Source organism: Thalassophryne amazonica, chromosome 13 (assembly GCF_902500255.1).
Source record: "Thalassophryne amazonica chromosome 13, fThaAma1.1, whole genome shotgun sequence".
NCBI classification, from domain to species: domain Eukaryota; kingdom Metazoa; phylum Chordata; class Actinopteri; order Batrachoidiformes; family Batrachoididae; genus Thalassophryne; species Thalassophryne amazonica.
Window position 1 is genome coordinate 95,555,077 of NC_047115.1, and position 16,600 is coordinate 95,571,676.

Here is a 16,600-nt window from a genome sequence, read left to right on the forward strand (position 1 = left end):
TTAAATCTCAAGAAAAAATCATTTAAGTTGTTGGCAAAATCTTCATCATTCCTTGTAATTAATTGCTGTTTGTTTATGTTCATGCCCGTCATCCTTTTCATAGAGTCCCAAAGTTTTTTGTTATCCAAGGAATTAAGCCCATGTTCTAAGCGGTTCCGTTCCCTTTTCCGTGCATTGGCCAGCACAACATTAAGTTCCTTCTGGGCCTGGGCTGCTGCAGCTCTGTCATTGTCTCTAAAAGCCAGTCGCCTTTTGTTAATACTGGCTTTCACCTCCTTGGTTATGTAACTCTTATTGTTTGGGAAAAGCACATTGTCTTTTTTTGGCACCACAGTATCCACACAAACATGTATATAATCCGTAATAGTCTCTGTGGCTTCATAAACCATAACACAGGACTCCCTGTACGCGTGACTATAGCGACAGTTGAGGCGAAGTTCATCCATTTTACTGGGCAAAGATTGAACATTACTCAGAATCATGGAAGGGAGCGGTGGTTTATTACCCCTTTTCTGAAGCCATTGCCGTACACCTCCATGTCTGCCCCATTTCCTCCATGTTCTCGTACCGGTGGTGGGGTGCTCTCTCCTTACCTCCTCCCGTAACCCGCTCGGGAGCACGTCGCCACTGGATTGTAGCGACAACAAAAACTCCCTCAAGTAAGCAAAATTAAGTCCATTGCGTACGGTTGATAAGGATCCACCTTGGAGGTTGTTACCAACTGATTCACTTACTGCCCAAAGCAGCAGCAGCAGCACGATAGGGACATGCCACATAGTGCCAGATGTATTGTTATTAGCCTAGCCGCTAAACAAGTCCAAAAGTTCCTGGATCTTCACCAATCTGTGATCTTCACCGATCCGTTCAAAGTTGGTTGTACAGAATATACTAACTGTTATCCGTATCACCTTTCGCCACATCCACACAGAGCAGTACAAAATATTTAAGAGTTAAAAAAACACAAACACGGGAGCCCGAGTCGCCACAGTGCAGCGCCCCAGAAGAGTAAGTTTCTGAAACCCTCCTGTCCTGTGCATCAGCAAAATTTCCTGTATATTTGTTTTGTAAATTGTTTTGTCAATTTTGTCGGTATCATAGCCCAAGCAGAGGGTCACCCCTTTGCGTCTGGTCTGCTTGAGGTTTCTTCTTCAAATCATCAGAGGGAGTTTTTCCTTATCACTGTCTCCTGTGTTCTTGCTCTTGGGGGTGGTAAGGTTAGACCTTACCTGTGTGAAGTGCCTTGAGGCAACTTTGTTGTGATTTGGCGCTATATAAAAGAAAATAAATTATAATTATTGCTGTATTTTATGTAAAGACAAAACTTACGTGGGTTTTCTTCAGTGGGGAAGTTCAGTGCGACAGGTGAGGTGTAGATTTTACCAGTCGTATTTAACGCAACACTGGTGAGATGTTCCTGTGTTTATAAATATAATACAGATATAAACTGTGACTTCTAATACTGTGATTTACTGCTTTTGATAAAGATGATGACCGTGTTTGGGGTTTTATTTTTTTTTATTTTTCGTGTGTTTGTTTTGTTTGTGATTCTGGGAACTTACCCAGAAGCCCCTGTTGGCTTATCGGTAGCCGTCAGTGTAATCCAATGTGGCTGCGACTGAGTCAATACTAAAAGTTAGTGGTTAGTGGTAACTTCTACTAAATTTTTTAGTGGTTTATCAGTTTATCATTAGAAATGTTAACTTTTCAGTTAGCTGTGCCCACCACTGTATGTGTGTGTGTGTGGGTATATATATATATATATATATATATCCATTTTCTTCCACTTTATCCGGAGTCGGGTCGCGGGGGCAACAGCTCAAGCAAAGCCGCCCAGCCCTCCCGATCCACACACACCTCCCCCAGCTCCTCTGGGGGAACCCCAAGGCGTTCCCAAGCCAGCCGAGAGATGTAGTCCCTCCAGCTTGTCCTGGGTCTTCCCTGGGGCCTCCTCCCAACAGGACGTGCCCGGAACACCTCTCCAGCGAGGCGTCCAGGGGGCATCCGGAAAAGATGCCCGTGCCACCTCAACTGACTCCTTTCGACATGGAGGAGTAGCGGCTCGACTCTGAGCTCCTCCCGAGTGACCGAGCTCCTCACCCTATCTCTAATGCTGCGTTTACACATAACGACGACAAGTCACAAATGCCACGAAGTACACATTCTTGGCCGCTGATCACGAATGTGATGATTCGGGGCAGAGGCGTCAGATGTCCTCACGAACTGCTGCAACCTGTTACCACACGTTACGATTAATGGCACGTGTTGCTGGAGAATTATCAGGAACCATTACGCACGGTCAACAATAGTGTTCCGCGTTGTTGCGCGCTATCGCGTGTAACAGCGCATCGTTAAGTTCTGTCACGTTGTGAACGAGGTGAATTGTCTCCACACACACACACCCACCCATATTCATCACCCATAAAACTGAAGCGATCTGAAATTCGCTTCAGTTTTTCAGAAGAACTTTGTGACTGCATGCATAGTTGGGCTCTGTGCCATGGAGTGGCGCAGAGAGGAGGAGGAGGAGGAGACAGACAGAGCCAAATGTGTGGCTTCATGCGGCTCTCGTTTCATGCATTTCCCAAAACATCAGGCACATGCAGCAGGTGTAACACCTGCAGGAGCACTGAAATGAGGCTTTTAGCTGACTTGGTGTCAGCAATCAAACTGATTGCGGTGCAGCAGGGTTTAATTGTGCGCGCGCTTCTTCCTCCGTCAGACTGGAGGAGGTGCAGAGATGTCTGGCTGCACGTGAGTCTCGCACTCCTCTGGTTCAGACTCGTTCTCCCGCTCAGGTGGAACACCTGCATGGGCGTCCTGAGGAGCTTCAGCAGGAACTGTGGAACAACATTTGGAGCCGAGTTTAATTGTGCGCACGTGACAGAAAACTGATCCGTCGTGGTGCGCAGTGAAATGTGACGCCATTGACGTCATGTCAAAATTTGACAGTTTCCGTGTCACTTCGTAATAACGCGTGACAGTTTGGGCTCCAAGAACCATCACAGGAACCACTACGAACATTGTCACGTTCTATTAAGGATCAGTACTCATCAAGACGGATCAATACGCTCAGTTGCAACCTCCACGACGTGAGACGAAATGAGGGTGGAGTGTGACATTCGTGGAAGATTTTTTGACAGACAAAAACATGCTCCAGAAATATCAAGAATATCACGCACCAACACGCACTATTAAGAAACCTATTCAGATGCGTTAAGTCACATTAAGAATGTCAGGAATGTGTCACGAATGACAGAAAAATGACATTCGTAACGCGTCTTGCTTATGTGTAAACGCACCTTAAGGGAGTGCCCAGCCACCCTGCGGAGGAAACTCATCTCGGCCGCTTGTACTCGCGATCTCGTTCTTTCGGCCGAAATATATATATATATATATATATACATACATACATACATTTTGTATGAGATGAACTCAAAGATCTAAAACTTTTTCCACATACACAATATCACCATTTCCCTCAAATATTGTTCACAAACCAGTCGAAATCTGTGATAGTGAGCACTTCTCCTTTGCTGAGATAATCCATCCCACCTCACAGGTGTGCCATATCAAGATGCTGATTAGACACCATGATTAGTGCACAGGTGTGCCTTAGACTGCCCACAATAAAAGGCCACTCTGAAAGGTGCAGTTTTGCTTTCGTTTTAGTCCTGTCAGCAGAGATGCTTGCAGACATTAACACAGCTTTACTCACCCTCGCCACTGCCAGCATCACAGAAACCAGTGAGCTCATATACGCCGGTGCCACAGTCATCCTTAACACACTTTGGTATAAGATCAAGAGCATTTTTCAATGTTCACCCCGTGTAATCCTTCACCGGCTTCATCTACGATGCTGGTATGGCTATCATAGATAAAGATTAACTTATGGATATATACCTGGTAAATTATGGGTGTTCAGTTTTACCACCCTGAGGGGTAGTGACACGCCCACTTTCAGGGGTCTGGCTCAAAACCGAGATATTTTGTTTGACTTGGAAATTGTTTCAGATCCATCCCCTGACTTGTCTCAAACAAACAAACAAGTAAACAAACAAAAGCCCTGGCTGTAAAAGTGATGATTGATTGATTATGTTAAAGGGGTTTGCTTACCTTTATACTAACCTTTGTACTCAGTCCGGTTGTGTACTGAACAGTTTTCCTCATAGTCCTTTGAGTAATTTCCACCCGGAATGATGCGGAATGCTTCATTTGTTTTCAGAGTATGGAACAGAACAGCGCTGAGTCTCCTTCACTGTCTCAGCTCTTCAGGGACAGCTACCTGGCTGAGGCCAGAGCCCCGCAGCGCCACAGCGAGACGAGTCTCTCCGACTCTTCTTCATCACGCCTTCTGCTCTACGGCTCACTCAAAGGCAAAGCTGAAGACACCGTTTGCCGCAATGACCCACAATTCCCAGATCTGTCGGCATTCCTCAGTCAAGAGGAGCTGGATAAGAGTGTCAACCTGGCTCGTCAGGCCATTGGACACGAGCCTCGTGATGAGAGGGTAGGGGTCCCACCCCCTCTAAAGTCTTTACACAACCCCTTCGCAGTGCCCTCCACCATTTCCTCATTGCCAGTTACATTTTCTGCACCCACGTCTTTCCCGTTTAACCCGTCTCCTGCCGTGTTTGCTGCTACCTCCACACCTTCCTTCACTCAACAAGTGCCTGATTTCAGTGGACTGCCGGCAACACACACGTCATCCTCAGAGGAGCGAAAGATGTGCAAATCCTCCTCACGACAGGACGGCGTGATAAGAACCATCAGGGACTCCGGTGAAGGTTACAATGACTTAAACAGGCCAACAAGGAATGCCCCATATGGACTAGAAACCCAGTCCAAGAAAGAGTTCCTCAACAAGGCCGCAGATTTCATTGAGGAGCTGTCCTCTCTCTTCAAAGCCAACACCTCCAAACGAGTACGGTCAAGAGTGTGCAAAGCCCACAGGAGTCAGGTCCAGAGCCACAATGACGGGATAGTCTATGGCCTCAGCCCGGACAACAAGGAGCATGCTGTCATGTCCCGAGAGGTGGAGAGGGAGAGACCCATCCCTGCTGTTAGCCACCAACCAGAGGTCCTGCTGGACTCTGGGACTGGACACGTGGAGTTTCAGGACTGCAGGATTAATGAGGAGCAGCAGTATGATTCAGTTTCCCAGGAGGCTGAAGAGCCTGAAAGCTCTGCCTTGAAGGATACGCTCTTTCCAGCAGAGCCTGTGAGTGGACCTCCTCATTTCACCCAAAAACTGAAAAGCAGGGAGGTTCCAGAGGGCAGCAAGGTCCAGTTAGACTGCATTGTTCAAGGATTCCCGGCACCTGAAGTCCGGTAAGAAACTCAAATCACTTGATCTGAAGTCCTTCCCCTTATGAATTACTGCTTTGCTTTCTGGTGGCTAAATATATTTTTCTTTTCATTATGATGGAGATACATTAAGAGGTTTCACTTGCAGGACTTTCAGGACTTTTAGGACTTTAGGAGCAGAAAGTTCTTCATATGACAACTGACAAGAAACTTGCCGAAGAAGACACAGCTCAGTCTGTGGTTGTTGGGACCAGTGCAGTATTGTCTGTACTTTTTAAGTTATTACATAAATGGACAGATGTTTGCCAAGTGTGCAGTGATCTCCATGTTAGGGACGGTGGTGTTGACCCGCCTCCTTGATTTAATTATTTTCTGTGTAAGTTCGTCTATCAGGGGACAGAAAAACTCTTCATGAAATTCTTCCTATAATGAGGTCAATTTATGTCGTCCCTCAACCACAGACAGCAGCCAGCAGGTCGTGTTCTGACGGTGACATCCGCTCAAAACTGACCAATCACTACTCGTGGTAACCCCCTCCCTTTAAAAAGAAACGAATGTGCTTTTTAATGTGAATATTAATATGTATACATTAATATTATATCTTGACTGTACTCCTCACCGACAGCCATCATTGGTCTTCATCTGTTATATTTTTACTGAGCTGACACCAAATTTCTTTTCAAAACCTTAGTCTCCATTCATTTTTTTTTTTTTTTTTTGCAGTATTGTCCTTTGTTACCATACCAACCATCTAAAAGCCCATTTCTCTGTAACAATTTCAGCAATGTGTAGTAATGTATACAAAAGAAAAAAAACTGAATGCAAGAAAAGAGAGCCCACAAGTAATATATATATATACATTTTGCTACATTTTGTTATGTTGCAGTCTTATTCCAAAATTAAGTAAATGTATTTTTTTCCCCAAAAATCTTACTCACAATGGCCCATAATGACAGCAAGAAAACATTTTTTTCAAATTTATTAAAAATTAAAAAAATAAGAAATCACATATACACAAGTATTCACACCCTTTCCTCAATACTTTGTTGATGCAGCAATTGCAGCCTCAAGTCTTCTTGAATATGATGTCACAAGCTTGGTGCACCTATCTTTGGGCAGTTTGGTCCATTCCTCTTTGCAGCACCTCTCAAGCTCCATCAGGTTGGATGTGGAGCGTCGGTGCACAGACATTTTCAGATCTCTCCAGAGATGTTCAGTCAGATTCAGTTCTGGGCTCTGGCTGGGCCACTCAAGGACATTCACAGAGTTGTCCTGAAGACACTCCTTTCATATCTTGGCTGTGTGCTTAAGGTCATTGTCCTGCTGAAAGATGAACCGTCGCCCCAGTCTGAGGTCAAGAGCACTCTGGAGCAGGTTTTCATCCAGGATGTCTCTGTACATTGCTGCATTCATCTTTCCCTCAATTCTGACTAGTCTCCCAGTTCCTGCCTCTGAAAAACATCCCCACAGCATGATGCTGCCACCACCATGCTTCATTGTAGGGATGGTGCCGGGTTTCCTCCAAACATGATGCAAAAGTGTTCAATGTCTCATCAGACCAGAGAATATTGTTTCTCCTGGTCTGAGAGTCCTTCAGGTGTCTTTTGTCAAACTATATATATATATATATATATATATATATATATATATATATATATATATATATAAAAATAAATGTACTGAACATACTTACTAACATTTACTCAATACTTTGGACAAAAGCATTTGTTGGTAATGAAGCTTCAAGATGCCTCATATAAGGAGAAACTAGTCACATGCATTGCTCAGGTGTGATTTTGGCTCATTCTTCCACATAAACAGTCTTGAAATCTTGAAGGTTCTGTGGACCTCTGTTATGAACTCTGACCTTTAGTTCTTTTCACAGATTTTCTGTTGGATTCCAGTCAGCTGATTGGCCGGGACACTCTAGAAGCTTTATTTTCATTAGCTTTATTTTCATCACAACTTGGTAACAAGGCATCTTTTTATAGGGCATCAGTTGGGACTGAACCACCTGATATTAATTTGCACTGACAAGGGGCAGGATTGCTTTCTAATGACTGATAGGTTGCAGCTCATGCCTTGGCTTTCAATGCCTCCTTGCACCTCCGTTTTCTTCAGGTGTTCAATGCACTTGTCACGTGTCATTTCACATTATTACACATAATTTATGGACATCTATGATTTGATTTATTTGTATGTCTGGATTATTTGGGCTGTTACAGACATCACAAAATTCCATATAAATAGCACCTTTAGAAATATATTTAATGAGAAAAATGGTGATGTGTTCAATACTTATTTTACCCAGTGTGTGTGTGTGTGTATGTATACACCACCCATATATATATATATATATATATATATATATATATATATATATATATATATATATATATATATATGGTAGCCATGTGGTTAGTTTGCTTGGTTTCTGTGCAGAAGGTTCCTGTTTCAAATCCCACCCCTGCCGCATTTCTCCATGTAATGTGGAGTTGCGTCAGGAAGGGCACCTGGTGCAAAACTTGTGCCAGATCAACATGCAGACCAACCTTGGATCTGATTTGGGGACCCTGAGTGGAAAGCAAGAGAACAGTTGAAGGACTTATTTTTACGTGTGTGTGTGTGTGTGTGTCTATTCATTTGAAATCTTTACAAGTAAATAGCTGAATGTAAATATAAAACATATTTTCAAATAATGCAAAGTTGAAAGTTTCTGGTTTTGTGTGAATCAATTCATCAGAAAATCTATAGATGAATTTGATAAATGATTGTTTGTTTCTGAAAACAAGTAAGTTGCCTGTAAGAGTAGGGACACGACTGTAAGTTGATTTTTGGCTGTCAGCCCATCTTATTTTCCCTAAAAGTTAACTTCTCAAATGAATAAACAGTCAAGGCCTTGATGCACATTAGAGCAGCTTTTGTCGCCATCTAGTGGGAGATGTGAGCATTTCATGAATTCTGTTACTTATCCTAATTGAAGCCTGGATACAGGGAAAAAAAGGCATTTATAAGTGTCAGAAATGCATGATGTTTTGGCAGGCAGACCTTTGACTTCCCAGTATTAATGTACAAAAATTAAAATTTGAGAGTTTTATGGTTCTTGAGTTTTAGGACACGGAAGGTTTTGACAGACAGATATACGGAAGTACAACTATTTTTCTTGACAAGCACAATTTACAGTTGTGAAAAAAAATACACATAAAAGTTGACTGTAATGTGACACACGGGTCATCGCTAGCATGTGATAACTGATCCTCTCTGGGGGATCAGCAGCCGTGTACTGAATGTTTTAATGAGTGTCAGTATTTATTGTAGAAACTGTATGATGATAGTGAGTAGTGTGTGTGCATGTGCACGTGTGTGCATGTGTATATAGGAAACTAGAGGCTTCTTTTTGATGTGGATGATAAATAACTACAACTGTTGAGTTCTTGCAGAATTCTGAGACTGTTTCTTAGTGGATAAGTCAAAGTAAACCAGGCTGTTACAAACTACCAGGAGAGTACTGTGACTAGAACATCTTGCAGTAAATGCAGTGGAAGTTTTGCTTGGTCTTTTTAAAGTCCCTGTCTGCACAGCCAACAACAAAGTTGGACTGAAGTGGCACTGAGGTATCAGACTATAGGGGCACGGACCTGCTGGTCCGACTGCACATTGTTGAGTGTCTCCCCTACATTTGTCCTCGGAGAATGTAGCGCTCTGCCATTTTTAGACGCGCGGCAGTGCAGTGGAGTCTGATAATGGACCAGAGTGAGAGCTCTTGACAGAAGCATGAAAATGCATCTGAGACTGGTAAGATACTTTTGTGTTGCTTTGGCTGCCTAAAAACTAACTTGGGGTTTTTGTTCTCTATTAAACAGTAGATTTTTGATTGTCCCATACAGACTTGAGTCTGTCTCGTCAACATGTGTTAAATGCTAGCTGTTACGAGTTGTTTTCCTGTCCACGTGTGACTTCGAAGATTTAAAAGCGAGTTGTCAGGGTCGTATTTCCCGTCGGGTCACTGTGGTGTGTTATTGCTGGTGTAATGTTCTTCGTTTTGGACTTGGGCAGTCGGAGCTCCAGGACTCCAGCGGGAATCTCCTCTGAATTCTGAGCTCGAGGGGGAACATGTCCCGACAGGTGCAGTGAGAAGAGTCTCCGTCTCACAGACCTCCACGACTCATGCTTTCAAATTAGTCCCTTAGTCATTACAAAATGACAGCTCACCTCAGGCAGAACATAGATAGCACATTCCAACCGTGTCGCCTCCGCCATGTCCAACGCTCACGTATTCTCTGGAAAGGACAGCAGGCTTTTTGTTAATGCTGTGGATCAAACAGATTCCTCTCCATATTCCACTGCGCCTGTATATCAAGAAGCCATGTGGAAGTCCACATGTCTTTTCTGGCTTAATGTGGTGCAGACTGTTGTTATGGACGCTCGGTGAATTCTTTGGTTCCACAGTGCTCTTCTAATATGATATCTGATTTGTTTGACCTGGATTATCTGTGATCTCATCATGAGCACTGTATAAGATTAATGGATGTATGTATGAGAGTAGCATGTCATCTCTGGATTTTTAGTATCAAGGGTACACTTGCTGAAAATAGATCTGCTTTTGACGTGTGGCTACGTATGTTGCTGGACAGAATGGAGAAAGCAGAGTCTCAATCATAGTCTCTAATCTTTTATAGTTTACAGCAGAATTTACTCTTAATTGGAACAACTAGGTGCAAGATGTGAACAACAGATAAAAGCAGTGCTAACTAACATTACATGTAGGAAGTCCCCACCACTCCCCCATGATCATATGTTTGAAAATGACATCACATGTGATCACATGTTTGCCTACAAAGTGTCTCATGGGTCTGCACCCATTTGTGTAAATGCTTATGCTATCCCTCGGCAGCTGTGGTCTTCCAAGGACTGTAGTGTAGTAATGATGTTCAAGTGAGGCCTCGTGAAGCATTTGATGTTTTTTGTAAGTCCACTCGATGGCAGTGTCTATTCAAAAAAGAATTAAATGTACAATGCATTTCAATTTCCTTGAAATTCTTGTTCCATGAACTCGTTGCCATCACTAGCATGTGGCACTGCAGTAGTGACACACATGGCAATCCAGACTAATCTCATTTGTGGCCCCCCTATGGTGGAATGAGGTACCAAATGGTTTCAGAGACATGGTGTCCATCTCTACTTTCAAGAAATTCATGAAAGCCAAGCTCTTCTGAGAGGACCTCCTCTCCGAACATCTCCAACAACCCTAATGCCTAACTTGCACTGACCAAGTGCTAATTTTCTCTCTGTACCCTTCACTGCCTTTTCATATTTCACACTCTGATGCCAGACGAGAGATACTTTAAAAAAACAAGTTAAACAAATTTTATGTAGTAAATTCCAGAACCAATCTTCTAATGTTTATACCTATTATTAATTTTTATGAATTTCCATTTTTGTGCTTTAATGTTCACTAGTCACATTTGATCTTTTAATCTGTGATATTTTTCTGTCTTTTATCTTTTACAACAATATCATTATTTTTTTTACTGAATGTTGTCACTCTGTTTATTTTCTTTGTCTATATACTTTTATTTTGCTGTTTTGTCATTGATGAGCACATTGGAAATAAGTGTATTTATACTTTAATGTGTTATCCTTGGTTATATTTATACTTATTATACAGGTATGATTTTTAACAAAAGAAATCCAATCCAGTCCCGGACCAATTGCCATAATTTTTCATGAATTTTTTTAAAATCTGATCTTATTGTATAATGAGCAAATCACTCAAACCCACTACAGGAGTTTCACCGACCTGCCATCACTCTGGCTGTAACACCCAGAAAAATTATTGGTACCAACAACTGCCACGGCCTTTGTGTTCCAAGTCAAACTTCCAACTAATTTTGTCTTATTTTATTGGTGTCTTTAGTCACAAGACATCATTCAAAGCAAAGATCAGCTCGAAACACTGCTGAGAATCTTAAAGTGCTCTTTGAAGCTTTGATACAAAATGTTTTGCTGGCTGAATTCCAAACAAGAAGCTGACTTTGGACTAACTAAGCTATGATACCTAATCATACATTGATGTCGTAGGATATCACATAATTTGAAGTAAAGATTGTAGCCAAAGCACTCTGATGTATTTAAAGCTTTGAATTGAAGCTTGTAGGTGGTTAGCAGCTTTGTCACTCTTCAACGGCTTCATCAAACCTCGAGTTTAAAAGCATTTCAGTGGTTCAGATACATTAAACATGTTCCTATATGGATGAGTAGAGTCATGATAGCGTGATCTGTAGGCCCACCTCAACAGGTTCTGTGTGTGTGTGAGAGAGAGAGAGAGAGAGAGAGAGAGAGGTTACTGTATTTGACTACTCCACAAATACTAACTTATTTGTTAATTTATTAGATACAAATAGCATAATGTAGCCCTTTAGCCAATTCCATTTCATGAAGAAGTGAGGGTACACCCCCTTAAACATCAATACCAGCAGCTGCCGTCACTCTGATATGTACTTACATATGTGCATTATCACTCTTTGGTTTGTATGTGCTTTCACGATGGTATTCATCATTTTGCTGAGGTCTCTTTTAAACTCTAAGGGCAGTATTGTTGGTTATGCCGATGTCCCCCTTCGACTGTAGCTTGACTGTGATTCCTCTCTTGTAAGTCATTTTGGATAAACGCATCAAATAAATGAATGTAACGTGATCTAAAATTTCAGAAAACATCCAACACAACTGCTCCACAAAAGCCGACAAGCTTGATGATGTCATTGTGAGTATGTGGGTTCTTGAATGGTAAAAAAAAGCAATAAAAGGACAAATTTGAGGCATATCCACATGACTGTCAATGCAGGACTCCAGGCGATTCTTTGGTGTTGTTACTGTGACAACGCATGGCAACAACGCATGGCAGCAGTGCATGCCCAGACTTGACTTGACATTCAGGGCTTGGAGACCGTCCAAGAACAGGTGTTGATTCGGATGACGTTTCACTACCAGTGAAGGCTGAAGTTCTCACCTCTATGGGTTTGGATTAGAGTTCGAGACTTCGTGTTAGGGAAAAGAATTAACACCCAAAAGGTCCATGGAAAGTGTCCCACCAAAGACAATCTCCCCACAACATGTCACCAAAGTCCCTCCATTATGTATTGAGATTTCCTGTCCACAGGTGGACAGATCACGTTACGTCAGCTGTCGGCAGCAGCTATATACCCTCTGACAAAACATTGTCAAAAAAAAGACATGAACAATTTACACTGAAATAAATAATTAATAAAATCTATGTTCAACATGTTTACATTCTCCGTGATACCAACTTAATTTAAAGCCTGATTTATGCAGCTGCAGCTCTGTAACCCCGTGTTATACAATCATGTATGTGACAGTTTTAAAGTTCTCCGTCTCTGGATTATGATTTATTCTGAACTAATTTGACCCTCAACAAGCTTTTCTTTCTACAATCATCACCTCTATATCAAAGGTAAACTGAACATTTTCATCTTTTACTGACTTTGTGCTGTAAATGTGCGAAATTTTCTGATCCGCTTGTAATCAGCAAGCACTGTTAAAACTGTTATAATATGATGGCAGACGAAGGATTGAAAGCAGAAAAGTGTCAAATCACAGCTGTTTGTGTCTGATGTAACAGGTGCACGTCAGGCTTCAGGTCCCAGTCTGAACACGGTGTGAAAAAAATAAAGTCGAACTTTTAATCACTAAATGACTCCGATCCCACTTTCCACAAATCGGCGAGTGTCATATGTATGTAACGGATTAGTTACAGTCAGGGACGTGCGCCTCATTAATGACCAGGTTAAAATTTCCTCTGAATTTTTTTCTGCCAAATTTATTTGATCCATTAACAAAATGTTATCTGCATGCACACTGTAAAAACTATTAAAATACAACCAGAGATGAAGGATTGAAAGCAGCAAAGTGTCAAATCACAGCCTTTTGCTGTGTCTGATTTAACAGGTGCACGTCAGGCACCTGTTAAATCACCTCCGAGTCTGAGCACGGTGTGAAAAAAAATAAGCAGTCAGACTTTTAATAGTATAAATGTCTCCAGTCCCACATGCAAGGGGTTTAATAGAAATACATTGCGATTGGACGGGACATTTTATCTGATGTGAGCAAGAAATCTGTTGTACAAAATCCGTTATATGCGGTGTTTATTACATGGAAAACAACACAAAAACTTTGGGACTTTTTTGTCTGGTGACTGTGAATATTTAGTCCAGTCCATTTACTATTTAAGTTTTATTTACAGCACGGTTAATCCCTTACGAATGTGCTTGACGAGAACAGCATAGACCAGTCTGTTCAACTGAATTTTTTCTGTTCTGGGGAACTATTTATTATTTTTCCAGAGAATGTGAATTTTATATTATATTTCTAAAAGTGCTATTGACATCAAATTTTCACTAGATGTCAGTAACAACCCAAATAATCCACATATGCAAAGCAATCAAACCATAGATGTCAATGAATTAACTTATGTGTGATAATGTGAAATGACAGGGTAAAAGTATTGAACGTCTGAAGAAAAGGGAGGTGCAAAAAAGGCATTGAAAGCCAAGACACCAACTGAAATCTTTCAGTAATTAAAAAACAATCCTGCCCCTTGTCAATGCAAATTAATATCAGCTGGTTCAGTCCCAACTGATGGTCTCTAAAAAGGTGTCTCATTACCAAGGTGTCACACAAGAAACATCTCATGATGGGTAAAAGCAAATAGCTCTCTCAAGATCTTCACAACTTTATTGTTGCAAAACATGCTGATGGCATTGGTTACAGAAGGATTTCTAAACTTTTGAATGTTCACCATAAACTGGCCGAGACCAGGTGCTCCTCACAAGATTTCTGACAGATGACTCTCCCTCAGCCCCAACCAGTCCCAGCAGAAGACTGCCCCTCCCTGAGCCTGGTTCTGCTGGAGGTTTCTTCCTGTTAAAAGGGAGTTTTTCCTTCCCACTGTAGCCAAGTGCTTGCTCACAGGGGGTCGTTTTGACCGTTGGGGTTTTACTTAATTATTGTATGGCCTTGCCTTACAATATAAAGCGCCTTGGGGCAACTGTTTGTTGTGATTTGGCGCTATATAAAAAAATTGATTGAATTGATTGATTGAATGACTGAAAAGAATTATCGGAAGAGTTGTACAAGAGCCAAGGACCACTTTTGGAGAACTTCAGAAAAACCTGGAATTAGCAGGTACAGTTGTATCAAAGAAACAAATAAGTAATGCACCCAACTGCCATGGTCTGTATGCACGCTCACCACGCAAGACTCCATTACTGAAGAAAAAACATATACTTAGAAAATCAGTGCTGGATGACGGGACAGGTATCACTGGATTATAGTCAGTAAAATGGTCACAGATATAGTGACGAGCCAAACCATTGTGAGCTTCTTCAGCTGTTAGTAGGATTTACTGGGAGCTAATGTGATGTATTAAGTATAGATGAACTGCAGCCTCCCCAGTTAGGCAGAGGAGCAAATAGATAAAATCAGTGAGACATTGATTCTCCAAGAAGCACTGACAGCTTATCAGTTGAGTTAAATTCATACATACAAAGCACAATGTGCCACTGAATTCATGAGTATACTTAAAAAAGACAAACTGTCCAAAATGTTCAGAGATGATCTGAAAGGCTCAGCTGACTGTATCCTAACAGCACAAATTAAAGTCTGTCAGAACTACGAGCTTTCACACAGACCTTATATACATGATCAGTAGTAGTCTAACAATGATAACTGAAAACAGAAATAACACTTAGAGTGTTGTATATTGGGAGTGTCATCTGATCAGATAATTAAGACAGGGGGGCTAAAGCTCAGGTTCATAACACTGGAGGAAGATCAGCAATGATGTATAGGTTGAAACATGGGAAGTGAAGGGAGTGCAGGAGAAGAAGTTAGATGTACCCAAAATGAGGCTCCTGAGATGAATGTGTGAAGTTACAAAGATGTCTGACAAAAGTAGAAGTACCTAAGAAAGTACAGGAGGGTAATTATCCAGTAATGAAACCTCAAGCAGAGTACTCTCAGTGACCATATGCGTTGGCCATAAGACCAATAACCAAAGAAAACAAAGCACAATAAAGAATTCTCAAAGATGCAGAGACAGAAATGTTGCAGGTTGCTTAACTGCAACATTTAACAGTGTGGTGGTCCCATCGACCAATGGCTCAAAAGTTGGCCAAGAAGTAAAGAACAAAGTCCCAGTGAAATACTGACTCACCAACTACAATTGGTGCATCAGTAGGTGGGTTTCCATGAAATATTTGTGCAAAAATTTCAAAGATATTTTCTAAACCTTATACTCCCATCACACTAGAGGCCAAATGAGCCCGAATGCCATCCAAATGAAAATTCGAGCTACACTCCGGCAACATCGAGGTGCATTCGAAAACCTCAGACAGCTGTCTGAGTGCATCCCAAACAGTCGGGCACAGAAGTGCGGTAGCACGAATGTAGAGCACATGCTCCCTACTGTTGAGGTGTGTTCAAGATGGAAAAATGTCGAACAACGGCAGGTCTACAGTCTGACGGCAGGCTGATTGTGTCCTAAATAATCTCACACCATCGTAACAGCATTTGGAACAGTCTGATCACATTCGAGGGTTATTCGCTATGGTCAGGCATGTCAAATCCTGCCAGCATGTCCCAATTGTGCCGCTGGAAGAGCCAGACTGTACCCTCAATGCATCTCGTTCGGGGTGCACTAAGGACATATTGTAATGAGCAGGGTCTGTGGTATGCATTAATTTTGTGAATCAGACATGAACATTGTGCAGTCAAATTGACAACACTGTGTGTCAATGCAAGTCAGTGTGCTTCAGAGCTGCAGAGCAGTGTGCACATCTGAAGGGGGCGTCACTTCCATAATAACCATAATATCACAGATACACTCACTGTCATTCCCTCTTATGGGTTAGATAAAATATTGGTGATATTATGTTAATCATAGCTGTAACACCATGCGCAGCTGCGCCAGTGAGTCTATGTGTTGCCTATCCAACAATATACAATTGTTAGCCTCACTTTATCTTCATCTACAGTCTGTCAGTGAAGCTTAGGGCGAGTGGCCAGTGATCATCTTAGTATTTCTTTTGTTTTTCTTGTTGCTTAATGCTGACAAATTATACCGTATTTGTTGTCTTTCTGCCACCTGTTTCTGTCTTTTTTCTCTCTGTTTGAGGTGTGGCTTCATCCAGAAGTGGGAGTGGTTGTCTTTTTCTACAAGCCTCCCGTCCTGTACACCAACATGGACTCCATAAATTTCCTGTATATTCGTTTTGTCAGT

General features: G+C 41.8%; 1 protein-coding gene across 1 annotated transcript in view; it reads left to right on the forward strand.

Moving 5' to 3' along the window:
- LOC117523004 (myopalladin-like) overlaps positions 1–16,600 on the forward strand; it is a 52,937-nt gene that overhangs the window by 21,405 nt on the left and 14,932 nt on the right. The window contains exon 2 of the mRNA XM_034184421.1: positions 4,223–5,328. Coding sequence (XP_034040312.1) covers positions 4,226–5,328 — 1,103 coding nt within the window. The 5' untranslated portion in view covers positions 4,223–4,225. The remainder of the gene's footprint in view (positions 1–4,222; positions 5,329–16,600) is intronic.